General features: G+C 55.7%; 1 protein-coding gene across 5 annotated transcripts in view; it reads left to right on the top strand.

The window, feature by feature from the left end:
* CEMIP (cell migration inducing hyaluronidase 1) overlaps positions 1-26735 on the top strand; it is a 143070-nt gene that overhangs the window by 70101 nt on the left and 46234 nt on the right. For 3 of the 5 annotated variants that reach the window (XM_070617284.1, XM_070617304.1, XM_070617293.1), the window contains exons 2-11: positions 7403-7513; positions 10575-10721; positions 11199-11337; positions 12043-12279; positions 14696-14875; positions 17302-17372; positions 17989-18084; positions 18649-18770; positions 24320-24452; positions 25222-25413. In XM_070617284.1, coding sequence (XP_070473385.1) covers positions 7417-7513; positions 10575-10721; positions 11199-11337; positions 12043-12279; positions 14696-14875; positions 17302-17372; positions 17989-18084; positions 18649-18770; positions 24320-24452; positions 25222-25413 — 1414 coding nt within the window. In that variant the 5' untranslated portion in view covers positions 7403-7416. Of the gene's footprint in view, positions 1-4749; positions 6269-7402; positions 7514-10574; positions 10722-11198; positions 11338-12042; positions 12280-14695; positions 14876-17301; positions 17373-17988; positions 18085-18648; positions 18771-24319; positions 24453-25221; positions 25414-26735 lie in introns of those variants that run through there. The other 2 variants (XM_008523300.2, XM_070617283.1) reach the window with 1 other exon arrangement.

Genomic DNA, 26735 nt, shown 5'->3' with positions numbered 1-26735 from the left:
GACCCACCAGACTGAGTGAGGGACGACCGTTGTCTCGAGAGACGGAGGCGCCCAGGGCAGGGGCTTTTTCTGAGTCATTTCCTGCCAGCCCAGGCCCAGAGCCATCATGCAGTAGGTGCTTAATACATGCGTGTTGAATTAATTCACTGCGGGCAGAGGCCTCCGGGCTGTGCTCCCATTCCCAGCCCACCCCTCGCCCTGTGCCTGCCAGCAGCATCTTTAGAAAATACACATTGGCTTGTTCCCCCGGCTCCTCGTCTGCCAGCGGACCCCCGAGCTTTCGGGGTAAAGTCCAGACTCCGTAACTTTGCGCCAAAGCTGCTTTGTGACAGTTCTCCTGCTCTGCTGGTCTCTGCTGTTCCTCGGCCCCCGCTCCCCACTGCAACCTCCCTCTTATTCGGCGCTGACTGTATGCTCTTCAAAATAAAGGTATTTGTGGGAAGAGCCACCCCCCCATCAGACAGGAACCCCTTGGTGTGGCGGAGGATGGACTGGCCATCGGGATATCCCAGGCAGGAGCAAGCAGGCCGCCCCCTGGGAGGAGGTGGGGAGCAGGGGCCGGGGGTCATTTTGCAGAAATCCTTCTGCGGCCTCAGAAACAAGTGGACACACGTGGGGCAACTTCAGGCCAGGAGAAATGCTGACGCTCGTATTTTCAGTCAGAAAACACAATGGGCGAAGTGTTCATCGCCACGGTCACTTGCCCAGCCGGCAGAGCGCACACAAGCGCCGGGAAGGTGTTGGGTGGGGGTTTGAGCTGGGCAGCTCCAGGTCCCACTCGGAGTTCAGGGAGAGGCTTCCCTTCGAGGTCCCTGAACTCTGTGACCCGGCTGCTCTGGGCATCCTCGGATCTTTCAGCTGCCGGCCCCGGAGGCGCAGGGCTCTGACCCAGGCCTCCCCCTGTTTTCCCAGGGCCGGGTGCTGGGGCTAGAAGCCCCACAGCCAGGCAGCCCCCCAGGCTTTCCCTGCCCACCGAGCTGCTGTGTCTTCTGCAGATGGTGCCCGGCAAAGCTAGGGTGGGGGCCCTGGACAACTTGTCCTTGAAGTCAGGTGACAGCTCCTGTCCCAAAGCACCTGCTTGCATCCCTGATGGACAAGGAGGCTGTGGAGCTGGGATGGGCTGGCGGGACGTCCATGCTCTTTCCAGATGAGGCTTATGTGTAGACCCCACTCATGGACTGGGAAGACCAGACAGGGCCCCCATGCAGGGAAGGGCCATGAGGCTCCTGGATGGAAGAAGCCATCGTGTGCCCTGCAAACTCAATGCCGGGGTCCAAGGGACAGGATGGAGGGGACCAGCTGCTCCCGCAGGGTGTGTTGCCGGCCCTGTGTGCACCAACAGAACCTTTCTATTAACCTCCCTGGCACCCTGGGAGCCAGGTCAGCGGGCTGTGGGACAAGTGGTGAGCAGGCCCTCCCTCTCCTTGCGGATAAGGTGGGCAGCTCCCTCAGTGAGGACCCCCCCGTGCGCCGGGCAGCTGGCTGGCAGTGCAGGCTCTCCTCGCATCAGACGAGGGGCTGCAGCTCAGCCGCAGGGGCGGAGATGGAGCCCGGCTGAGCCCCGAGCAGCAGACTTGGGACCCCGGGGGCTGTGGCTGTGGCATCGGGGGCGTCGGCAGCTTAAGCAGCCACAGGGCCGGCTCGTGGCTGTGTGCGGGCGCCATGAGGAGTCTGGGATATACGTGGAGGGAGAGGAACTGTGCAAGGGGCCGATTTCCACGTGAATTAGCGAACTTAGAGTGTCTGAGATCTAATCCCTGGGGACTAAGGGCAGGGGACCCGGGGACACTTGGGGACCTTGCAGAGCATGCACTGCCCTCTCAGAGTGTGGTGTTGGCGGGACCCTTCCTGGCTGCAGCCTCTGGTCACCTCATCCCGCAGCCGAGGCCTTGGACTGGGTGAGTCTGGGGAGAGGGCACCTGTATCTGTAATACAACGTCCCCGCTTCCTTTGTGATGGAGGCGAGAAAACCAGCCTAAATAGGGAAGACACGCTTTTTTCCTCATTGAGGGTAAGCCTTACAAGAATTTTTTAAGAAAGAGTTATTTCAAAAATCAACAGTGTGTTTAAACATCTCTAATTTCTGCTTCAACGCTCCACCCGTTCTTTTGGGGGTGCACCAGACAGAAAGCCCCATGTTGCAGAGCAGGTGGTACCCGGGGCGTCTTTTCATCCACCGGTCACTTGGCAAACACGCTCACTCATGGTCCAGGGTGACCGGGCAGCCGTTGTGCGCCAGGCTGCTGCGGAAAAAGAAAAACCGGTCTACGGAGGCCCTGCCCTCGGGGAGCCTCGGGGAAATCACTCAGTAAGTTCCAGGGAATGAGACACTTTAGAGAAAGTTTCGATTGACAGGCTGTGGGGGTAGAGGAGGAAGCAGTTGGTGCAGACTTTAGGGCCAGGGAGATCTCCTCGGGGAGGGAGAAATGGAATCTCAGAACAAGCTACAGATTTCCGAAGGGGGAGTGTGGGCACGGGGAGGACACGAAACAACACGAAGTCAGGGAAGCCAGGGACCGCTGGGAAGTTAGTCTCACGGTCTGGGGCTGAGAACGGACCTGCCCCCTGGGCTGTGTCTCTGTCCGTCCCCTTGACTATCTTCCTAACAGACCCCCTCGCCAGCAGGTGTGGTGTCTCCATCCACGGAACCTTCCAGAAGGGTGGGATGTGTGAATGGTCATCTCCCTCCTCTCCTCTCCTGGAGGAGGGGCAGGCAAAGCCCCTCCAAGAGCAAAACGCTGAACCAAACTGCGGGACGGACGGGCCTCCTCCCGCAGCCCCCAGGCCTCTGAGGCCGCAGGAACTCCCCACTGGCCCATGTCCTCTTTCCAAGAAGGAGGCTTCCTGTGTCGGGGTCCTGGGGCCCATTATCCAGGAAGAACCAGCCCAGAGCCCGGCATGGGGCTCCCATGTGGTCGCATTTGTGTCCCCCTACCCCGTTCCATAAATGCACTGCCCTGTGGGGGTGGGTTTCCCCCGTAAAGCCTCTACGTCCAGCTTTGAGGACCCACACCTTGTTTAGAGATGCCTCTTCAGTACCGACTGATGAGTGAAAGAGGCTCCTAAAAATCTGCTTTGGGAAGTCAGGCTGACGGTTACCTGATCAGACAGCAAACGGGAGCCAGACACGGATGACAGTGACGAGTGCACATTTATGGGGTGTAACTCTGGGCCACTTCCCGTGCCACACAGGTCACGTGCATCGTCTCGTCCCACCCTGTAGCCCCATAGGCAGCTCAATTACTCCCCACTTCACAGCTGGGGAAACTGAGGCTTGGGTTGTTAAATGAATGACAGAGTTCGTACGTGGTTCTTAAGGGCAGGTCTGAGGCTCAAATTTGGGTCTAGCTTGTGGAACAGCCTGAATGCCTGGCGCTTGGCCGACGCCCTGTCAGATACTCACGAGGCTGACGCTTTTACAGACAGTCCACAAGAGTCTCTTTGAGCTGAGTCAACACTGAGTCAGTGTTTTTCAAACTGGAGCAGGCGTCCGAGTCGCCTGGGGGGCTTGCTGAGACGCGGACCCTGCGTGCTGGGAGCCCGACGCTCAGTGGCAGGCCACTTCATCTTTAGGAGCCGGAAGCACAGTTCCTGGAGAAAGGACTGGGCTTTGGGTCGTCCCTGGGCTTTTTGGAGTGTTTTGGTCTTCACAGCGATGAGAGACTCTGGGCGGGTGGTAGCTTGAGCCCGAGGAGACTGTTTCCAGGAGCTCCCTGGGGATGCTCTGATTTGCAGAGCGAAGGGTCTTCTAAGTGCTTCTCTCTGGGAGGCAGGTGGGTCCCCAACCGCAGTCCTGCACATCCCACCCAAGGAGACGGCTGACGGTGGCTCCCCTGAGGGAGGGCGCAGGACTGTGCAGATTTCCAAGTCGGGGCTCCCCCTATGGGCCCCTGTGGTCCAGAGGCGGGGGCTGCCCCTGTCTGCCGCCTCCTTCTCCTCCCTGGGGATGCTCCATCAGGACCAGGTGACCAGAGCGGTGCCTTCCTCTGCCTGGGGAGGGCAGGTCTGGCTGGGACGAGAGGCGGCCCACTGCCAGATTCAGGGGAGGCGGGCGGGGCCCTGCTGCGGAATGTCGGGAAAGGGTTTCTGTGCGTGGACTTGTCAGAGGAGCCTCTGTCCTGAGGGACCCAGATCTCTGGCCTCTGCCTTCCTGGTTCCACGGTTTCTGGTGGCTCCCTCGACGTGGGTACTCACCACGGGTCTCGCACGGAGCTGTATGCTCCTCATATGGAGCATCTCATTTGTCCTTCACGACGACCTTGGACTTAGGGTGCATCATTCCAGTTTTACAGACAAAGAAGCGAGCCCTCGGGGGTGAGACGGTTTCCCCCATGGAAGCTGTGTGGCTGGGATGGAAGGTTCTGGAGCCAGGCTCCTGGTCCCCACGCTGGGCTGCTCGTCGCTGAGCTGAGCCCTGTCTAGGTTTCCCTGAAATGACAGTTGTCTCAGCGCGGGTTTGATGGGGAGCGCGATGGCCGTCCTGGGCCGTCTTAGTCCCTGAAATAAGCTTCTAGATGGCCCCGCAGGCCTCGGCTCACCCCCGCCTCAGTGCGTGGACTGACTTTCTCCCTACCTCCCTGTCCCCTTGCTCCCGATGGCCCCCGAGGAGATCCTGGGCTCCACGGCCTCTGCGGCTGTGGGAATTCTCCTCCGGGGCCCCAGGCTGGGCCGTGTCTGTGTGGCTACTCGGGGCAGGTCTGGCCGGATCCTTTGGAGACCCCAGTAACCCTCTGCCCTCTCGCCCTGCAGGTGACAAGCCCAGGACCCCAGTCGGCTGTGGCCGGGACGGCCTGAGGGAGGATCCAAGACCATGGGCTGGTGTGCGATGGTGGGCAGCCTCGCTCCTTCCTGCTTCTGCTCCAGCCTCCCCTTGTCCCTGCGAGGCCTGGCAGACTCAAGGACGAGCAGCCGCTGGCCCCGGGGATGCTGAGCTTCTGGACCACTTGCTTGTTATCGCAAAGACGCGTGGAACATCCCAAAGTGCAGGCCTTAGAAAAAGCATGCCAGGCTCTCCTCCCACACGGGTCTGCTGAGGGCTCCCCACACCCTTGAAGGAGCAGCCCACTCGGGCCGTCAGCACCCAGCATGGCCAGTGGTCAGCATCCCTGCCAACAGCCTCCCCGGAGACTTGCAGCACCGCCAGCCAGTGCGCCCTCCCAGGCCCTCGACAGCAGGGAGCCAACTCGAGTCAGGATCTTGTCAGCAGGCAGGCCGAGTCCCATCTCCCATCTCCACAAGGCTCTTCGTGGCCGACTGGGGAAGCTGCCCTCCCTTGGCGAGAAGTCCCCAGTGAAGTTTGAGACCCTTTTGGGATTCCCCTCAACAGAAGGTTTCCAGGGTTTCTGTGCTTGGGCACTGGAAGCTGCCCACGGGCGAGACCGCACGGGGGAACAGCCCCAGCGATGCGGCACTCGCTTCTACGGCCGGAGGGCTCTCTGCTGCCCATGGCTCGGACATGGCATGCTCTGAGACAGCACGAGGCCTCTTTAACGTTAGGAACGAGAGGTTTCGATCGCTGTTCCTTCCAGTGGAATTGTTTTTACGTCTGTCCAGAAGGTACTTTTTTTCTGTCTTTGGAATGACCAGTGATGTACTCAGAAGCATTCAGAGCTGCAGTGTCCCCACGTGCCAGCCTCCCATGGCGCACATTGGGAGTCGAGGCCCACGAAGGAGATGCCTTGACGGGGGTCACCGGACCCAGACTGTCCTCCGCACCCTGTCACCTCCAGCCTCAGCATCTGTCACATGACTTTACCAGGCAAAGATGCCGGCTCGTGGCCCAAAAGTCCAGCTTCCCTTACGAGGAGCCCCACGGCCGTTCGGGGCTTCTCGGCAGCAGGCAGCAAACTGTGTTTGGCTTTTCTAAACAGATTGAGACTTGAGAGCAGGGCCCTGGCCTTCCCCTGAGGACCACGGGACACTCCTGTCCCTGGCGTGCCCTCGTTTCCACTGCAAAGAGCGTGAAAGCCGACACTTCTCTCTCGGGGCCGTGGGAAAGGCGCCGTTCCAGGCGCTGTGATGCTCGACTGCAGCAATCGGCCAAAGCCGCTAGAATGGGCCCCGTTGTTCTCTGCGGATCAGGCCGGGCCAGGCTGGGTGCCCCATGAGAGGACCCCGCTGGCCTCGATTCTAAGAGTATCGTTTCCTCCCCTGGCCGGCCCGGCACACCTGGGCGTGGGGACCACGTGGAGGCCCGGTTGCTCCCGTGCAGCCCCCTCGCCTGCCCGGCTCCTTGGGCTCCTACAAAGCCCTTCACCCGAGCTGGAAGGTCAGGGACGGTCAGATCTGTTCTGAGCTGGTTCACAGGGTGGTTCTGCATTGTGAGACGGATTCGGGCCCCTTTCTCAGTGTGGGAGCGTGTCTGCTTGTCTCTGGGGACATGGGCGTGGAAGCTGTGTGTGCCTCCTAGGACTTGAGGACAAAAATGTTTCCCCAAGTGGCGTTCTATCTTGAAAGGGGAATCTGGCATCTTTCTCTCACAGTTCCTGTCTTGAGGTTTATCTAGACAGATTCCCATATTCACCTTCTGTATGAGTTGAAGGAAAAAAATAAGTGACTTTAATGAAAATAGGGGTTTAGTTCCCTCTCACATAAAAATAAACCCATAGCCTGGGGCCGTTTCAGTTCTCCAAGGGGCTGGAGCCCAGGTTCTTTCTCTCTGTCTGCTTTGCCGTCCTTGGTGCCTGGCTCCCACTACATGGCCAAAGAGAGCTGCTGAAGATCCAGCCATCATATCCACATTCTAGCCAGCAGGAAGGAGGAAGAGGGGAGAGAGTCTTCCTGCCCTCCCTTAGGGGCATTTCCTGCAATTCACAGACTGTCCTTCTGCTGTAACAGCCAGAACTTAATCCTTCCCCTTAGCTAGGTGGTGTGAAGAGGGTTCATGATACATAGGCATCTGTATTGGTGTTTCAACGTTGTTACCAAGGCTTGTTTCAGAAGCTAGACTGATAAAGGTGGGGTCAGGGTTAGAAGTCAGCCAGTCTACATTCATGTTCCAGATTAGGGCACTGAGGCCCAGAGAGGTTAATCTCATCAGCTGAGATCACACAGCAAGCTGGTGGCCTCTAATTTCCAGCTCGTATTCCGTAGGAGTAGTTTCCATTTTTCTGTGTCTTAAAAGAAAGCTTCATTCTGGAAGAGAGGGCATGTGAGTGCCAAGGATCAAATTCCATCCCTCGCTGGGGTTCGGAGCTGCAGGACACAGGATGTGACGGGGCTTGCACGCCCTGATCTGCCCAGCCCTGCGTCGTGTTGGCTGAGGACTCCGCGCCGGCCGGCTGGAGGGTGCCGTGCAGGCACTGCCCCGTGTGCGCGTGTGGCCCTGGCTGCGTCGGTGTCTGCCCCGCATGCTGACTCTAGCCTGCAGAGGCCGCAGGTCTGACTTATGCTTCCCTTGCAGGGAGCGCTGCCAGGATGGGAGCTGCCCGCGGCTGGCAGGACTTCTGCTTCAAGGCGATGCTGACCCTCAGCGGGCTCCTCCTGGCCCACTTCCCTGGGGCCGTCTCCACAGGTGAGCCGCCGCAAAGCGGTTGGACCCGCATCTCAAGGGGGAAGGCACAGCCCCTGGTCAAAGCGAGGCTTCTGGGAGGCCGGGAGAAGGAGCCACTGGGCTGGGTCGGGCGGGGTCTGACCTACCCCTGCTAATTCCTGGATCCCAGGCAAGTCTCGTCCTGGGCTTCGGTTTCGTAATCCACACAAGGAAGGGTTTGGACTAGACTCAGGGGTTACAATCTCCGTGTCTACGGGAGCCGGGCATGTGACACAAACCAGTGAAGCTGGCCAGGTAGGGCCACGGTCACCTGCGAGTTCAGGCATCTCTAAATGGACACCTGCCTCACAGTTCTGGCTGATGGCTGCCACGTGTGACGGTGGGGCCCCTGTTGCAGGATCTTGCATTTTTTTTTTTTTGGAGAAGATTAGCCCTGCTAACTACTGCCAATCCTCCTCTTTTTGCTGAGGAAGGCTGGCCCTGAGCTAACATGCGTGCCCATCTTCCTCTACTTTATATGTGGGATGCCTACCACAGCATGGCTTGCCAAGCGGTGCCATGTCCGCACCCGGGATCCGAACCTGCGAACCCCAGGCCGCCGAAGCACAACGTGCGCACTGAACCGCTGCGCCACTGGGCCAGCCCAGGATCTTGCAAATTTTTAAGAGAAGGCAGAAATCCAGATTTTTATGTGAAAGCTCCCTGCCTGTTAAATGTTGGCAACCAATTCAAATTTTACAAACCACTTTGCCATCCTAAGATCCGGCCGCACAAAAGCCCCTTGTCAGCCGTGATGTTCGAGACGAGATTTCGATCTATTTTTCTCTACATCGTCTGCTTTTTCTCAGAGTGATTGCAAGTTAACATCCACAGCCACAAGGGGCGTTTGTGTGGGCTGCAGAAAACAGCAAATAACCAAAACCTGAGGAAGAAGAAGGTGAGAGACGGTGGCAGTTTCTACATGTTGTTAGAGGGTTAGTAATGTGGCCATCCCCATCCATTGCTCCTTCTTTTAGTGCTATTATTATGAATTGAGCCGGATGCTTTTCTACCCTAAGAAGAAAGGACCTCACACCGTGTGATGTTCTGTTTTCTTCCCTCATGGGAGGAAGTCATCTCTAATCGTAATTGGTGAAATTCCCTCAAAGTGATTCCTTGTGGAATCTTTCCTTTCCTGAGGGGACGTAGCAAGAAGTCCATATTTTGACTCTCGATGCAACAATTGGCAGTGTCCCTGAATTCGCTCCTTTATCCTTCCGTCGTTTCTTCAATTAATAAACACCGAGAGGGCACAGACTCTGCTAGGAGCTGGGTTTGCCTTTCCCTTTTAGCGTGATCCACCTCGGGGTGTCGGGCGGGTGTGATTGGCAGCTTCCGTGGATATTTCCCCCGTGTCCTCGACCTCTCTCTTCTGTGTGGGTGGCGCCGTCTGGATAGGGGGCAGTGCCTCTGGCTGCCGCTGGTCTGTGCATCCCTCTGACGTCAGAGGAAGCTGGCCCCTGGCATTCATGCCCCGAGTAGGTGGGGCTTGTCTTCCCTCTCCGTCTGGCCTCCTGTGTCCCCTCCCGGGAAGGGTGGCTGAGGCATTGACGGTTTCCAGCTACTCACTGATGCACACAAGTGCAAATCCCCTGAAACTGACCTTTACCAAGAGCAAAATGTCCGGCCCCAAGGAAGGAGCCCCTCTTGTCACTGCTGTGCTTGTGCTGGGGGCCAGAGCAGCCGGGTCTCTGGGAACTGTGCTCCTAATGGCAGGAGAGCCTCAAGGCTGGGCCAACCGCCTCCAGACGCAGGTGCAAAGGCTGGTGCAGGCGCGAGTGTGGCGCTCAGAGAGGAGAGGGGCAGTCGGCCCGGCCTTGAGTCCTGGGGGTGTGGGCAGTGACTCCCCAGCGCTTTGTCCCCGGGGGTCTGGAACGACTCCTTCTCAGATGCTCGTGGCTCCGTGCCACACGTCTGGGGAGTCACTTCCTTGGACGAGGTGGAGGGCAGCCCAGGGTCTCGGGCTGGCCTCTGCGGGAAGCCAGCCAAGCGCATGCCCCGTCTGAAGACCAACCGGGGATGGGCTGTGGCCCTCAGAAACCCCTCAGTGGCTGGAGCCCTCGTGACCGTCCTCGGCTGCCGAGTGCTGAGGCAGAGAGCCTGCCCCAGCCCCTCCTGGCAGCTCGCTGGCAACCCTGCGCTCCCACCAAGATGGAAAGTCCGCTGACGTGCGAGCCCCACATTTTCTCTTGGCTCCTTCCGTCCCCGAGTCCCCTGGGGTTTACAGCTGGCAGAGCTGCTCCAGTCAAACTCCCAAGAATGGGAAATCCTCTTCTCGATGAAAGCGATGCAGAGACTGAGTTAGGACTGACAGAGGGGCAGACGGAGCCTGAAGGAGGGGTGTTATGGGGCCGGGGAGGGTGGGATGGGGAGCGAGACTCGGCAAATGCACGCCGAGCCCCCACACTGTGCTCCACAGAGCAGGGGAGGGCCCAGCCCTCGGGGAGCCCGCAGCATGCCATCGCCACTGGGGACAAAGATAAACCATGTGTGGTTCCTCCCAGTTTAGACGCCGGCTGCCAGTCAGGGGTCACTTCTGTCCTGAGCATGTTGCTTGGTGACGTAGTTTACATAACACCATCTTTCTAAGGTTTCCAGGGGAACAGAGCTAGAAAATGAACTAAAAGTCAGATTCTCATGCAGAAGGGGAAAAGGCCTTGTTAACTCCTCAAATGCTGCCTCCCAAAGGAAAGGGTCTTGGAGTGCAAGTAACCTGGGTGAACGCTTGCCTCACGTTAGGTCTTGGAATGTCTTGAGGAGTCATCTGGTCTACCCTTCATTTTGTAAATGGAAAATCTGAGCCCAGAAAAGGGAAGTGGCTTATTCACAGATGCATAATGAACTAAGGAAAGACACGGACTGCACCCCGGGCTCCTGGCTCCTCTCCCAGGGGGTCTCCTTGCTCTCTGAGGCCCTGCTTTCAGCTCCAGGAGAGAGCAGGCAGGAGCGACAAGATGCACGAGAGCTGCCCTTGCGGTCAGTGGGGATCCTTGCTTGGTGGGGTTGGTGGATGGGAGTGATGACATCTCTCTGTCCTTGGCAGCGGCATCTGAGTGTCCTGACCGGGACCCCAAGCTGCAGCCCTGGAGCCCCGGCCACAACCAGGACCACCGTGTGCACATTGGCCGGGGCAGAACACTGCTGCTCACCTCTTCTGCCACGGTCCACTCCATCCACATCACAGACGGAGGTAAGCTGGTCTCTCCCCCGCTCTCTGCCCCTCCGCGGCCTCACATCCTAGAGAAGGAGATGCAGGCTGGCGTAGCTTCAGGTGGACAGAAACAACGTCATGTGCTCCAGGTTCGTGTCAGAGCTTCAGGTGGTTTGCAATGACCGTCAGCAACGACAAGCACTTAGGAAGGGCTTGTCAGAGGTCCAATGTCAGTGACAGCAGCATTTATGGAGGAACCTCCTTACTGCTGCTCGCTCATTGAATGCAGAGCCTGCAGTGATGGCGGTGACCAGGCAGGCATTATTGATCTACACATTGCAAGGCAGAGCGAAAAGCAAAGTGACCGCTTACAAGTGCAGCCAGCACAGAAGTGTTTGAAAGATGGTCTCCTTGCCTGCATGAGAAGGGGGGTCCGGGAGGCCTGCCCTCGGCTCTGCTAGCACCTCACCACCAACCCTCACGTTCTGAAACCCCGCCCCATCCCTGCCTTCTCAGGAAAGCTGGTCATTAAAGACCACGACGAGACAATTGTTTTGCGAACCCGGCACATCTTGATTGACAACGGAGGAGAGCTGCATGCTGGGAGTGCCCTCTGCCCTTTCCAGGGCAATTTTAGCATCGTTTTGTACGGAAGGTGGGTAGACAGCTTCTCCAGGGTCAAATGTTACTCTTGGATCTGACGGGAAGGAGGGTTTTCAAGGGAGAGAGGGAGGCAAGACGGCGAGGTTTTAGGGCAAGACAGGCATTATTACTACGTGCTGCCAGCTTGTAATCACCAGCGAGACAGATGTTGGAGGTCTGAGTGAGCTGGAGCAGTACAGGAGGCATTTTTATGGTGGCCGGGGTCCGGACTTCAGTTACAGAGGTCCCTGCCAGGCTTTCAGCCGCCTTCCTGTCATGTCACGGCTCAGGGAGCTTCTGCGAATGTTGACCTAACATTACGACGGACAAGATAAAGAAATGGCCCACGTGGGGTTGGCCTCTGGCTGTGCCCTCTCTTCCAGCAGTTGAGAGTCCTAAGAAGTGGCCGGCAAGAATACGCAGGGGTCTGCAGGCCATGTCCAGGGGGTTCCACACCTGATAGGGACCAAAATATAAAATACTTAGAAAGGAAAAGAAGCGCCAGCACGGGGATCAAGGAGAAGCGTTTCTACTTGGCTGCGTGGCCTCGTTTTGGTCTGGCTCAGGGGGATCTGGTTGCTAATGCGGTTTCTCCCAACCTGTGTGATCCCCAAGGTGACCGGCTCTGTGGTGGCCACGGGGAGGGTGGGATCCCCCGGGGCTCAGCATCCACAAGGAGAGGCATCGGCTGGCTTTGAAGAGCTGTTTTCTCTCGCAGGGCTGACGAAGGTCTCCCACCGGACCCTTACTACAGCCTGAAGTACATCGGGGTCGGCAGAGGAGGCACCCTCGAGCTGCACGGACAGAAGAAGCTCTCCTGGACATTTCTGAACAAGACGCTGCACCCGGGCGGAATGGAGGAGGGCGGCTACTTTTTTGAAAGGAGCTGGGGTCACCGTGGCGTCATCGTTCATGTCATTGACCCCAAATCAGGGGCCGTCATACATTCTGACCGGTAAGTTCTGCCTTCACTTACACACACACTCATTCGTTCATTCAACATCCACTTCCCAGAGCATGTGCCCTGGCCAGATGCTGCTCCCATGAAACAGACGGGCCCCCCTGACTTCAAGGACTTCCATCCTTCCTTCCCCAGGCACCTGCCTCGTGAAGCCCAATTCAACAGGAGCAAGCACGTGCGCTCGCACACACACACACAGCACAGTCCCCGATTGTGATAATCGGTAGTTAGGGGAAAAAAGACCTCGTGAAATGGTGGAGAGTGACTAGGGAGACCACTTTCCATCAAGGGAAGGGCGAGGAAGCATGTCTGAGCTGAGAACTGCAGGGCGAGGGTGAGGTAGAGAAAGTGTTCAGGACACAGAGCAGCAGGTGCAAAGGGCCCGGGGCCAGAACTGCATGATGTCCTGCCAGCCAGGAGGGCCAGCAGGGAGGTGCAGCACAGACAGCAAGGGGAACATGACACGATGATGTCAGAATTTCAGGCAGGGGCAGGAGCTTGAAGGCCACGGGCAGGAGCTTGAAGGCCACGGGCAGGAGGCGGGTTTTGTTCTAAGTGGGACTGGAAGCCACCGAAGGTTGTTAGGATGGGTATGATCTGACTTGAAAGGAGCTTCTGGCTGCTGTGTAGAGAAAGGGTGGATGGTGTAGGCCACAGTAAAGACGGCGGGGGTGGCACGGAGGCTTCTGCGTGGTCTAGGCGAGAGATGTCGCTGGCGAGGACTCAGGTAGGAGCAGCGGCCCCAGAGGTGGATGACCTTGGATGACCTTGAGACATTCAGGAGGCAGCGAGGGCAAGTCTCCCGCTCCCTCATCTCTCCCCTCCCTGGTCTGGTATAAGCTGGTGGATTCTGCAGAGGCTGGGCCTGCCCTGCACGCTCCCGGGGGCTCTTGTCCTGGCCCTGCAGAGGTTCCAAGGGAAAGACCCCAGGAAGGACGTGGCGGGGGGAGGCAAGCAGGGTCGAGCTGTCCTGGGGCTGCTGGAGGAGGAAGTCCTGGAACCCTCAGGAGCAGGGCAGGAGGCGTGAGGGTCCGCAGGAAGGCGGCAGGAACACTGTGACACAGGCGCAGGCTGCACAGCCACCTCGAGCTCTGGTCGATATTAGAAACGATAACGCAATCACTCGGCTTTGTGCAACACGCTGCGTTAACCACTTTATCCACCATGTACAACCGAGTCTCCATAACCCCCTGGGAGGCAGGTGCTGTGACTCTCCACATGACACGGGTGAGAGCACTGAGGCTCAGCAGGGCTGAATTTGCTGAGCGTCATAACGCTGGTAAACGCTGGAGCCAGGATGCAAACCCAGATCTGCCCAGACCCTTGGCCACTATTTCGCCTCCACGGTGCTCTGGTGGCAGCCATCTGCCGTGGCCCAGGGCTGAGCAATCCTCAGCCCGCAGGTGACAGTGAAGCCAGGATGAGCATGACTGACACTAAGAATGTCAGAGAGCCCCCTGCTTCTCACGAGAGAACAGAGTCCTCTGTCGTGTGCTGCTTCTGAAGTCCGCGCAGCCTGGCTGTGGCAGCAAGCCCACCTTACAGTGACTTCATCGTTGAACTGGATGGCGAGAAGTTGTCCCGACGGCGGATGTGGAGGTTCCAGAGGCAGAATGCTGTCTCCTCCCCAGTCTCCTTTGCTCAAAGTGTGTGTCAGTGGCCTCGGGAATCTGACAGCTGAATGTGTGTGAGTGGAGATGTTCATAAACACTGAACACACACACACGCACATAAATAAGAACTTGGGTCGGCTCTTGAAAGGTATCAAGCGTTAGATCAGGTGGGAAAAAGCTGAGATGAGTAAGTAAAGACAAGAGTGGGCACGCAGTGTGGCTGCGGGGCACTGAGGGGTGTTCAGCTTGCAGCGACGATTCCTGGGGAGGGGCGGGGGAGAACAAGGGGCCCAGGTGGGGTCGTACCAGGTTATGCAAACAGTCGAAACAAGTTTGAGGACTCGGGGACGCCTATCCAGCCACCGCCCTACCTCCAGTGCCTTCCTTTTCCAAAATCCTTGCTATTCGTGCTGGTTTATTTTTCTAGATTCGTTTGAGAACTATTTTTGCTTGTTAAGCCCCAAGACAAATTCTTTTGGAATTTCCATTGTAATTGCACAAAATCTTTATACTTAATGTGCGGGAGAGTGGGGATCGTGACAAAATTCTATCTTTCCTTTGTAAATTCTTGTATAGATTTGTCAAGATCTGTATTTCATGGATATTTTGTCTGTATGAGGATGGGTTATGTGTGTCAAGTCTGAGATCACCCGTTTTTGCTGTAACAAAAGCTTCTTTCTTTAAAAATCACGGCCCTCGGGTTCTCTGGGTGGCATGGCGCTATAGACATGTGCTTTGATCTCTCTTTTTGGGCTGCTTTCCTGACTATTGAAATCCCCTCTCTCGGCCCTTTGCAGGTTCGACACCTACAGCTCCAAGAAGGAGAGCGAGCGCCTGGTCCAGTCCTTGAATGCCGTGCCTGACGGCAGGATCCTGTCCATTGCCGTGAACGATGAGGGATCTCGAAACCTGGATGACGTGGCCCGGAAGGCGATGACCAGACTGGGCAGCAAGCACTTCCTACACCTTGGGTTCAGGTATCGCCCATCCCTTCTGCCGCCCAGGCTCCAGGACACGGAAGCACAACACCATCCCAGGCAGAATGGCCTCCTCCCTCCTCGTGTCCCCGGGGCCACTCCACCCTCGGTGGTGACTTGGGGAGATGCAGGCGTGTTATCCATGTGCATGGGACACATGCGGGCTTGTTCTTAGAGGGAGTCTGGTTTTCCTTACAAGCACATTCTGCTCTTAAAACACAAAAAATCTCGTTAATATGAACGCCTTCGGTCAACCACTTACAAAGTATTCGCTCAGCATCTGCTGTGTGTGAGAGCCACGCCTCAGAGGTGCAGCAAATGCTGGTGGCCCAGGGGTCGGGATGTGCCCTGGGGGGTGGCAGACATTTGTTTGGAGATCAGACAAAGTGTCTCTGCCCAGCCGAGCCCCCGGGGAGACGGGCCCTTTGATGTGCTCTGCTGTGTGTTTGCCTGGGATCGCAGCGTCCCGCCTGACTTTGGCATGCACACGCATTGGCACCGAGAAAATGCCGTGCACCCCGTTTACCCCACAGTCACCACACCTTTTTATCATGTTGAATCAGATCTCGCCTCAGTGGAAAGTTGAGGTCATCGGTCCCGTGTATGTTTGGAGATAATGGTAGGCAAGATCGGGGCCAGGATGGAGCCTTTTCGGGGCAATTTTACTGGCTGGGCAGAGGTTCCCCGGGGGCAGGGAGAGGCGCTCCGGTCAATTCTCTGAGAGCCCCGGGGCTGCTCCTTCTGGAAGGATCTGGGCAGGAAACTTCAGCAGCCAAGGACGGACGACAGCCACGCCTTGGCATCACAAAGCTGCTTGGTTAGCAAAGACTGAGGGCACTTCCATTTCATGGTTGCATAAACCAAAAGGCCCGTTTATTAACTTACAATGAGAGGGAGAACCACGCAGGGGCTGGTTACTTAGAAGCTCAGCAGAAGAAGGTCAGAGGTCTGGTGTCTGATCTGGCCTGCATTTGCGTCCGGGCTGCGCCTCCTGTGAGGGCTCACCCTTGCTCTGCACGGCTCCCGCGCCTGTAACGTGGGGTCTCTCAGGAGGCGTCTCAAAGGGCCTTCGGGAAAATAAATGTGATAAGGGGAGCAAAATATTTGCCGTCGGGTCTTCCACAGAGTAAGGACTCAGGGAAGGTCAGCAACATTCTCTCCTTACAAACAAGAGCCCCGGGGAGGCTGCGTGCCAGGTTTTGTCTCGGCCACTCCCATGGATAAAGGAGATAGGCAAGCAGGAATTACCCCTCGTTTGTAGAGACACACGTTGAATGATAAACTCAAAGTGTCTAAAATCAGCAGAAGAACCGAGATTTGGACCTGCCATTTGTTCCTTCATAGAAGAAGTGGTTGTTGAGCGGATATTGGCGTGAGGCACCAGGCTGGACTAGGGGTCCTGAGCTCTCGTGGGAGAGAGATGTTAAATGGCAACGATGACGGGGCGTGAGAGAGCAAGAGGGGGCAAAAGGCAGAAGGGGGCTTTGGCTCAGACCTCCAGGTGAGGATGAGGGCAAGTAGATGCCCCCGAGAGACTCAGGGTGCAGGCCCAGGGCTGAGTGTGTGGCTCCGCCAAAGCCGTGGGGGACGTGGGGAGGGTGTGCAAGAGTGGGAGGGGCAGGCGATGAGGCTGGGGAGGAGGGCACAGGATGTCTTTTGCTCTGTGCCGAGGGGTTTGGTTTTCATCCAAAGGGCAATAGGGAGCCATGGAAGGATTTTATGCAAGAGAGCGACAGGGTGAAATCTCCAACCTCAGTAAAGACTCACTTCCCAAGATAAGAGATCAAAACAGAAATAATAAAAGCCACTGAGGACTAAAACCAATTGATACCTCATAGTAAGAGAGAGGCTATATGAGGCCTCAGTGGGGAAGACAAGAACGGGTGAGCAAACCTTCCAGTCCGATGGAGGAAAGAGGGGGACACACTTTTCAAAACCTTACATCTTCTTTCCTCCTTTGCTCCATGAAGAAGACGGGGTATCTCTTTCCTTCCTTCCCAGGGCCCAGGGCAGACCGCTGGGTAATCAGTCACCTAGCTGCTGGGGTTTTCCCCGAGCTTAGCTCTAGGGCAGCTGGGCCTCAGAGAACTGACCCGTCTCTCTTGGACCCTGTTCCTTGTTTTCCTAAGGGAGTCAGAGCACTTGCTTCAGGACCCTGTCGGGCCCGGCAGGTGGTGCGAAGGTCTGTGGGTTTGTCTGTTCACGATTCATACCCCGTCTCCTGCCAGAATGGAGCTGGGGGGCTCACAGTGCGCCATCATCAGGTGGCCGGGGGGTTGGGGAGCCCATGCTGCAAAGAAAGGCTTGTGCGTGGGGCCAGCCCACAAGCTGATGTGGCCGCTCCTGTGTGCGACGTTGTGTCGGCTCTGCCTCCAGGACGGGCTCAGACAGCGAGGGCCCTGACTTTCTGTTGTTGTTCCTTTCAGACACCCGTGGAGTTTTATAACTGTGAAAGGAAGCCCCTCTTCTTCTGTCGAAGACCACATTGAATATCAGGGTAACGCACAGCGGGCGGGAGGCCGGATTCCCTCGGGTGTCTCTCTGACTAAGAGGCTCAGGGTCTCTCTGGACCACCCACATCCCTCGGGACACAGCTCCGCATCTCCCAACACCAGTCGAGGGACGGGCCGCTTGACTGGCCGTGTTGAGTGGAAGCGTCAAAAGTCAACACTGACTTACCTATCATTAACTCAATTAAAAAAAAAAACGTCAACACTGACTTAAGGTCAACCAGTCAGATAACATTTACGTTTTCAAAGAACTCGTCATTGACTTAATTCAAAACAAGCGACACAGGAAAGACGAGAACTGGGACAACCAGTGTGGGCAATGCTTTGAGCTAAAAGGACCCTTTGGAGGGGCCCTCACCACGTGCTGGTGGTTCCTATGCCCGGAGAAGGTTGAGGCAGGCCCTGCCTACACTGGTCTGATCTAATCTGACCGAAGAAGGGACAGGAGTCTGCTTCCCAAGTGGGAAGAGTGACCTGACACTTTCTTTTTAAATAAATGGCTCAGGATCCATCTGTGTAGACAGAGGGCTTTCTCTGCCTTGGAACTGCATCCTCCTGGAGCTGGGGGTCTGTCGTGTTGCTAACGCCTCGTCTCTCTGACAGGACACCGCGGCTCCGCGGCGGCCCGGGTGTTCAAATTGTTCCGGTCGGAGCACGGCGAGCATTTCAACGTCTCTTCCTCCAGCGAGTGGGTTCAAGGTGAGGCGTTTGGGATGACCTGGTACAACCTACCCACCAGTGAGATAAAGGCTGGGTTTTGCTATCTTTGCAGAACAAGGATTTTTCTCTTGGGCCAGTAAGACCCCTTCACTGTTGCAGAGTCAACTGAGTTTGCAACAGAAAGCTGTCTTCAATTCCTCAGGCCACAGCAGCCAACAGCCCAGAGGGATGCGTCCCCCGTGGGATTCCTTTTCTGCGCCGGGCAAAGGCACGGACCAGGACCCGCCTTCCAGTAGCCCCACACAGGGGTTGGTGTGCAGAAGGCAGCAATGCTTGCTTGATGGGCTTATGGCTGGATTTTGTCTTGCTCCTTTTTGTAATAATGAAGAGTATCTATTGCTTTTGTAAAATTAAGAGTCAATAGAGGTCCTTTTAATTACAAGGTGGGAGAGTTGGCTGATTGTTTACGAGCCTCTGGTACCCGTGCAAGCCTGGGCAGACGGTGTTTGAATCCCATTGCACTGAGGGTCCCTGGGACTACGTTGGGCATCACTGGCCCTCGCAGCCCCTCCGGTCTGACCCTGCTCTTTTCTTTCTGCCTAGATGTGGAGTGGACGGAGTGGTTCGAACATGACAAAGTGTCGCAGACTAAAGGTGGGGAAAAAATTTCAGACCTGCGGGCAGCTCACCCAGGAAAGATCTGCAATCGTCCCATTGATATACAGGTACCAACCCCAGACAATCAGTGGTTCTAAAGGCTGTAGGTTGAAGACTCTGCAGATCGCAAGCTTTCTTGCCAGTTGAGTGGTGTGGTTCTCAGGGCTCTACGACAGAGGTAAGGCAGAGAATAACATTCCCATTTTAGAGACAGAACAAGGCTTGTTTCTGCTCCAGGCCTCCCGGGTCGGGGGTTCCAAAGCGAGGACTCAAATTCTCTCCCGGACCCAGAGTCCGAGTTCCCTGCCTTCTCTTTAACCTGCTTCTGCAGCCGGGGCTGACAGTGCCCAGCGCAGGGATGGGTCTGACTCCAGTCTTGCTTCTCGGTGGATTTCCTTCCGGACCCTGAGTGCACAGATCCAGCTGGGTTTGGGGTACAGGTTGAGCCCAGCCCGGGTGGAGACACACCCAGCGCCTTGTTCTCCTCGGAGCTAAATGATCGTCGGATGACGGTGTTTGCTCAAGATCTGCACTTGCAGTCGCCCTATCCAGAGGGACCTCAGCCTTCTCATCGTGGAAGAGTTGCATAAAGACGCAGCCCTCGCAATTCGCGAGCTCAGCTGGTGAGCTGCTGGGCTCTGTGGACAACAGGAAAGGCACAGGCAAAGAAAATGGAGTTTCTTTCCTTATGCCTGGTCTTGTTCCAGAACAAGAGTTGAGGTCACCTAAATGCTCAATACAGAATTAGAAGTCCTTCATGAAAGCCCGTTCTTGCTCATTTTATCCTTTTGCAGCCAATAAAAATGGTGGTCAACATTCGTGCAGACCTCCTCTCAGATCACCTAACCTCAGGCCCTGGGTGCTCTGACGGGGCTTCACCCACGGCACCCTGCTGGGCAGGGCTTCTGCCTCCCCTGTTGAGGGCTGTGGGACAAGGACCGCTTTTCCAAAGGAGGACACTCGGTTGTGCAGTTAGCGAAGGCCGGGGAGACCTGTCTTAATATTTGGCTAAGGCCTTCCCTTCACGGGGCTCCGATGTTAATTGAAAAGGATTTACGGAGATTAAAAGTTGCAAGTCGTAGACTCTTCTTGGGTCCAACAGAATGAAAAGCACTGAGTCCCCCAGAGCACGTACTTCCTAGATCGAATTAACTTTCTCTTGCTACCTGAACGTTCCAGCTTTAATTCTGAAGTAGCCACGATCTTGTTCCTCCGGTCAAGGCTTTATTAGCCCTCCCTTCCCAAGTGTTCTTGGAAATCCTTGAGGAGTGCCTGCATGTCCTACCAATTCCTCCTGGTGTTGGCTCTGCCTGCCGGCCGGCCGGCTCCAAACCACTATTGTTTAGACGACCACTTCTCGGTGCCCAGAAAACAGCTTTCCTGGGCGTTTCCCCTCTTCCAGCAACTCTGCTCCCAGCACAGACACAGGCTCCTTCCTAGAGTGTGTCACAGTGCAGCTGATCCCAGGACAAAGCATTAAATAAAACTCCACCGATGGCGCGGAGACAGCAGAGGAGGCCGTGAAGAACATATACGTGTGTTTGCCCCGAGCGTGTGCTCTGGAACCCGCGGTCTGCGGCCACGTCGCAGGGTCCGGTTTCCTTCCAACCAGAGGAGAATCCTTGACAGCGAATTCCCTGAGTTTAAGTTGTCAGCTAGTCGAGGTCCGGAGAAGAATAAAAGACCCAACACCAGTTTTCCCCCCTCACCCTGAGGCTCGGGCCAGCCTTCCCGCAAAAGCGCGTTCTTTGACAATATTTTGCTGAGCAGGGTGGCCTCTTATGAGTTCAAAACTCTCAATTCCAGAATAGGATCTTGACTTTTCCTTGGCAAAGCAAAGGCCCGTGGAAGCAGCCATCTAAAGATAGGCCACGTGCCTCCAAAAGTGAGCCAGACCCCTGTCTCTGGAGACCGGGAGAAAGTGCTGCCGTCCTGGAGATGTCAAGTTCGCCCCTGCTTCTCACCAGCATCCTTTATCAGCAGTGGCTGCCAGACTGAGCTAGAGCATCTCTTTGTGCTCATAAAAGGCAACAGTGGGATGCGGGATACGCTCCTGGGTTTTGCAAAGTCAGAATAGCAGAGCCAGCTGGTTCTACGTCAGCAACAGCGAGGGAAGCAGGATTTCATCCTTTGTATGAGCGTCAGACACATCAGCCAGGAGCTCACACCCTAGCTCCTGTGATTAACCCACAGGAGAGAATGGAGTGGGACTGACCTTCCCACGTGTCCGTTTTTGCCGCTATGGTAATCACAATTTACTGAGTCACTTGGCGCGTGTGACGGCCCCACGGGCCCCAAGCTCCCGAATGCTCCTTTTCAGGGCTGCGGCCGCCCCCCCGTGCCTGTGTCTCACACACAGAGAGTCCCCGAGATGCCTGCTCTGCCCTGACACAGTCAGACCCTCTGGAGGGGAAGGTGTGTCAAGGACGCCTGGGACCTAGGCACGGTGGGAGAGAAAGTGGAAGCAGCGAGAGTGGCACAGCTGACCTCGATGCAAGGAAAGCTTCATCAAGATCGGATAGTTTCTGATTCTGCAAAATCAAAGCCCAAACCACACCCCGCTGTTTCCATGTCTTTGTCCTCCTTGCAGTTCCCCTTGGCTGACGTCCCCTTTCCTCCCACTTTCTCACTTAAAACGCACCCACCCTTGGAGGCCGGTGGGACCTACCTTACTTGCATTTCCTTGGGGAGGAGACCACACTGGGTGGTCCTGACGCCCCCTGCTCTGGCATAGCAGCTGGAGGTTAGCCTGGTGGTTAGGAAAATGTGCTCTGAAACCGGAGAGATCTGAGTTTGCCACCAGCTCTGCCTCTGTGAGCCGAGGGGCATCGGCAGCACCGGGCCTGGGGCCAGGAGAGTGGGCAGCCCAGGGCGGGCGCACGTTTGAGGTGGCCCTCCCTCTCAGGGGCCGACTCTGCGCTCGCACGACCCTGGGGGGGTCTGCCCTACGTGTTGCATCCCTCACAGTCCCAGCCAAGTTACTTAACTTGTGTCTCAATTTCCTCTTGTGCAAAAACGGGGATAATGTTGCTCCCTCATGGGATTATTTTCTGATTTCAAAGCACCAAATGTGAAGTGCTGACCTATGGCGAGTGCCTATAAGTTTTTATTATTTTATGATTATAATGATACTGTTAATTATTTTATGATTATTAGTTACTATCATGAACAACAGTAAAATTGTGCCCAAAGTGAAGATTGGTGTCACTAAACAGTGACAGAGCCCTTTTCACTCTTCTTAGCCAAAACTGAGGTCATTCTACAGGTTAGAGAAAGTGAAAAAAGAGAAGCAGTGGGGGCCAGCCCAGTGGTGCAGCAGTTAAGTCCACGTGCTCTGCTTTGGTGGCCCAGGGTTCATGGGTTTGGATCCCAGGTAAGGACCTATGCACTGCTCATCAAGCCATACTGTGGAGGCGTTCCACATATAAAGTAGAGGAAGATGGGCACGGATGTTAGCTCAGGGCCAGTCTTCCTCAGCAAAAAAAAAAAAAAAAGAAAGAAAGAAAGAAAGAAAGAAAAGAAAAGCAGCAATGAGCAGATGTCTCCTTGAAGTTGTTGTGGGACATTGCACCTTGAAAAATGCCTGCTCCACTCAACAATGCTCTCAGGCTCAGTTCTCAATTTTAGGGCTCTACAAAGCACATACTGGCCTCGGGGGGAAACATCAGGGGTCAGAGGAGCTGGGCTTGCTGGCCCACAACTTGCACTAGCTTCTGCACCTGTCCAAGCCCTGGCATTGTCCTCTAGGTGCCGGTCCGTGAGGCCTGCCTGTCCGCTGCTGTGAGACAGTGTGAGTCAGTGGCTGTAGGGGGCTTCAGGGAGGGCTGAAGGTTGACTATGCTGGGCTCGCATCTCACAGCTCTCTGGCCAACCCAGACAGCTGTATCTGCCAGGTTCAAACGGCATTTCCTAAAAGTACCCCCTTTCTCTAGGTCGCTGTACTTGGCCTGCCTGTGGGCCCGGCCCTGGTCCCTTTGGTTTCTGTGCCAAAGAGGATGATAGCTGCAGCCTGGCTCCAAATCGCGCGTCCCTGATGACAGCCAGTCTCCAGGCAGACACGCCCGGCTCTGGGATGCGGCCCAGCTGGCTGGGGTCACACGTGCCTCTGAGCTGCTCCCTAAATTCCCTACCTGGCCTTGAGGCTGCTTGCCTTCTCGGCAGCCCCCATTGGCTGAGACCCCTCTCTGTGCCCGCCCGGGGCTGCGGGCTGGGCTCTGGGAGACGGGCAGAAACCTGGTGCTTCCCCTCCCCGGAGCCCACGATCAGTGGGACGAGGCCCAGCACCGAACAGAGGACGTGAGGCAGTGAGCCCCGCAGGCAGCGGGGGAGGGCCCAGACGCACCAGCTCTGCGGTTGGATGAGTCTTGATTCAAGTTTTGGCTCTGCCACTTTCTGGCTTTGTGACTCTGGGCAAGTTGCTCAACCTCTCAGAGCATCAGTTTATCTGTAACACAAGTAATGACCTTGTAGCCCTGAAGATGGAATGAGATAATATGTGTAAACATTTCTCTCGCAACTATAAGAAGGGCTCTCAAACTTTCCCGCCCTTCAGAATCACCTGGCTGGCTTTTATTTATTTACTTTAAGTTTTTAAGATTAATTCAAATAATATATTTTATTTAACCCAATATATTTTAAAAATATTACCTTTTTTTTGATTTTTTATTTTTTTGAGGAAGATTAGCCCTGAACTAACTACTGTCAATCCTCCTCTTTTTGCTGAGGAAGACTGGCCCTGAGCTAACATCCGTGCTCATCCTCCTCTACTTTATATGTGGGACGCCTGCCACAGCATGGCTTGATGAGCGGTGCCGTGTCCGCACCCGGGATCTGAACTGGCAAACCCCGGGCCACTAAAGCAGAACGTGTGCACTTAATCACTGCGCCACTGGGCCAGCCTCCAAAATATTACCATTTTAACATGGAATTGATCAAATAAATTACTCATGAGATATTTTACATTCTTTTCTTGGTACTATTCTTTGAAGCTGGCGTATATTTTGCACTTACGGCACATCTCAATTTGCACTAATTACGTTTCAAGGCTTCATTAGTTGCGTGTGGCTACCATGTTGGCCACTGCAGTTTAAAAGTCCTGATGCTCAGGCTACACCCCAGACACGATCAGATCAGAGACTCTGAGGGTGGGGCCTGGGCGTGAGTCGTTGTAAAGACTCCTTGTGTGACATGGAACTGTGTTTGGGTCCCAGGGGCTTGAGCATAGCGAGTCCTCAGTAGGTGTCGGCCACTGTTCATGGAGCTGGTGGTGGTGCTGGTACGAGTCATGAGAAGCCAGCCCAGCTCCTACGACAGTGCCTGCTTGTTGTAGATGCCCCATAAGAATGACCCCAGTGATGAGCACTACATCGAGGGTCGGGATGCTGAGAATTGGAAGACCCCGGGCAAGGCATTTGTCCGTCCTGCAACTTCACACTGTTTTCCTTATGACAAAACTGATGGGGGCCATCGCTGGGGTCATGATCTTGGACCACTGTAAACAGTTTTTGCAACGGGGACGATTTTAGACTTGCGAGTATATGTTTATAACACTAACCATCACCTTCCTTCTTTACCAAAAGAAAATGACCTTGCTCTATAATTTCCGTGCCATTTCCAGGCCACGACGGCGGACGGAGTGAACCTCACCACCGAGGTTGTCCACAAAAGAGGCCAGGATTATAGGTTTGCGTGCTACGACCGGGGCCGACCCTGCCAGGGCTACCGGGTGCGCTTCCTCTGCGGGAAGCCTGGTAAGCAGCCGCTTGCCGCGGACCGTGGCTCTGTTCTTGGCGCTGGCGGCCACGTGGCGCGGGCTTGGCTGGCTGGCTCGGCCGCTCCAAGTATCACAGTGACAGGCCGCTCCTGCCGAGCTTGCGATGGAGAGCACTTCGGTGACACGGAGGCTCCTCAGAGTTGGCAGGGCCAGCAGCCCCGCCTGCCCATATGCCTTTCAGGAAGGGCAGGGCCTGGTCCAGGAGCCCCGGCGGGCAGTGGATGGGCTGACCTTCCTGCATCTCCCCCCCCACCCCCAGGGACACGCAGCCAGTGGCCTCTTAGATGCTGTTATTTTAAACCCAGTTCCCAATGTGCTCGTTAGAGGGGCTGGAAATGGTGGGTTGGTTCGAGGGGGCGCTTGGCCATCTCCCGCAGGCAGTCATTACGGAGAGGCGTTCTCTAGGGGAGACACTACTAGCTACTGTAAATAATAGTTGAGAGGAACTATATTTGTTTTACATCTGGAGCAGAGTGGGTGTGGTGGGGCTGCCGCATTTGACTCCAGCTGGGGACTGAGTGGAAAATTCCCCTGCCCGGAGCAGATGAATAGCCCTTTTCTGGTAGGGTTTTTATTGACTTCAAAAACCTGCCCCGAGACCGGGGTGGGGTGGGCCTGGCGATTTGGGTTTTGGATAGGCAAACCTGGCATTTACTCATTCGGGGAGGGGAGGGGCGGAGGTGGGCCGTCGAGAGTCTGCCAAGTGCAAAGGGCAGCATCTCAGTCCCTTCTGTCTTGGGTTCCAGTGAGGCCCAAGCTCACCGTCACCGTCGACACCAACGTCAACAGCACCATCCTGAACCTGGAAGATGACGTGCGGTCGTGGAAGCCTGGAGACACCCTGGTCGTCGCCAGTACCGATTACTCCATGTACCAGGCAGAAGAGTTCCAGGTGCTCCCCTGCAAGGCCTGCGCCCCCAACCAGGTCAGAGTAGCAGGTAGGACGTTCATAACCAGCGCCCGGGCTACACGATTCTGAGAACGTTAGGCTTAACGTTGACTGAAATCACAACAAATCCGTATCAGTCAGCTATCACCGTAAGAATGCTGCATAACAAAATACCCTTAGCATCTCGTGGCCAGATTTATTTCTGACTCACGCACCTGCAGCCTGTCTAGGAATTGGCATCTCTAGACTGAGCTCAGCTCCAGGCCGACAGTTGGGTTCAGATCAGCTCCACGCGACTCTTGTTCTTCCCAGGTCAGCTTCTTCTCGTAGGGGAGGCGGACAGCTCCTGGAGGGCGGAATGGACACACAGGAGGATGCTCGAGGCCTGGGCTCAGGGTAGCTCACTCTCACCCTGACATTCTGTCAGCCAAAGGAAATCACACGGTCAAGCTCGAAGGGGTGGGGAGGCCAATTTCTCCCATCCTGACTGAGGGGAGGGAGGGCATGTTTGTTAGGCAATGATGGAATCTACCACAGAATTGTACATCTCCTTTTTCTAGAGTTTAAATCTCTTCTTTCTATAGTTTTTGTGTTTCCCTTTCTCTTCTCCTAAATCTTGACTTGGGTGCCCCGTCGTTTATGGTAGGTGAGGTTACGGGAGTCATAGATTGTTATACGTGCAAAGCGACCTCCAGGACCATCCAGGCCAATTATTCTCAGTAGAGAGAGTTATGTATCAATTAGCGTCTTTGGTTGTAAGTGACAGAATCCAGCTTGACTATCTTAACCTAGAAAGCAACTCATTGGGAGGCTATTCAACTTAGAAACTAAAGTCCAAGCTCAGCAGCCAGCCTGCAAAAGGACCAGGACCAGGGCAGCATCCTCAGGGCAGCACTGTCCGCAGGAACCGTGTCCATCTCTGCTGTAGCACTCAGGTCACCTCCCAGGGACGGAGCACGGATGGGCTGGTGGCTTGGAGGAGGCAGGGCACCCTCCTTGATGGTCGCTCTAAGACTGTGTTGGATGGAGAAAGGGTCACTCCCAAGAGGAAAATTGGGATGTATTGCCAGAAGAAAGGAGCATCAATACTGGGCATTAAAAATATCAGCTGCTACGGGAGCACTGTGCCTGGAGAAGTGTTAGAATCGGGGTAGGAGGAAGACTGTGGAGCAAAATAGCGTATTCAATATATCCCAAATACCTATCATTTTGGAAATAAGACTTCAGAAAGTAAAATGCAGCACAATCTTTTTGGCTGGTGGGGACGTGCTCGAGAAAGAATTTGGGGGAGCAAAGGTGAAAAAAGCTGAAAAACGGTGATGGAGTCCAAAGCCCTGATTTTGCTCGTGGGGGAAGGAGACCATGGAGGGC

The sequence above is a fragment of the Equus przewalskii genome, chromosome 1, assembly GCF_037783145.1.
Source record: "Equus przewalskii isolate Varuska chromosome 1, EquPr2, whole genome shotgun sequence".
In the NCBI taxonomy this organism is placed as follows: Eukaryota; Metazoa; Chordata; class Mammalia; order Perissodactyla; family Equidae; genus Equus; species Equus przewalskii.
Note: the sequence above shows the minus strand (reverse complement) of the source record. Positions and strands in the feature narration are given on the sequence as shown.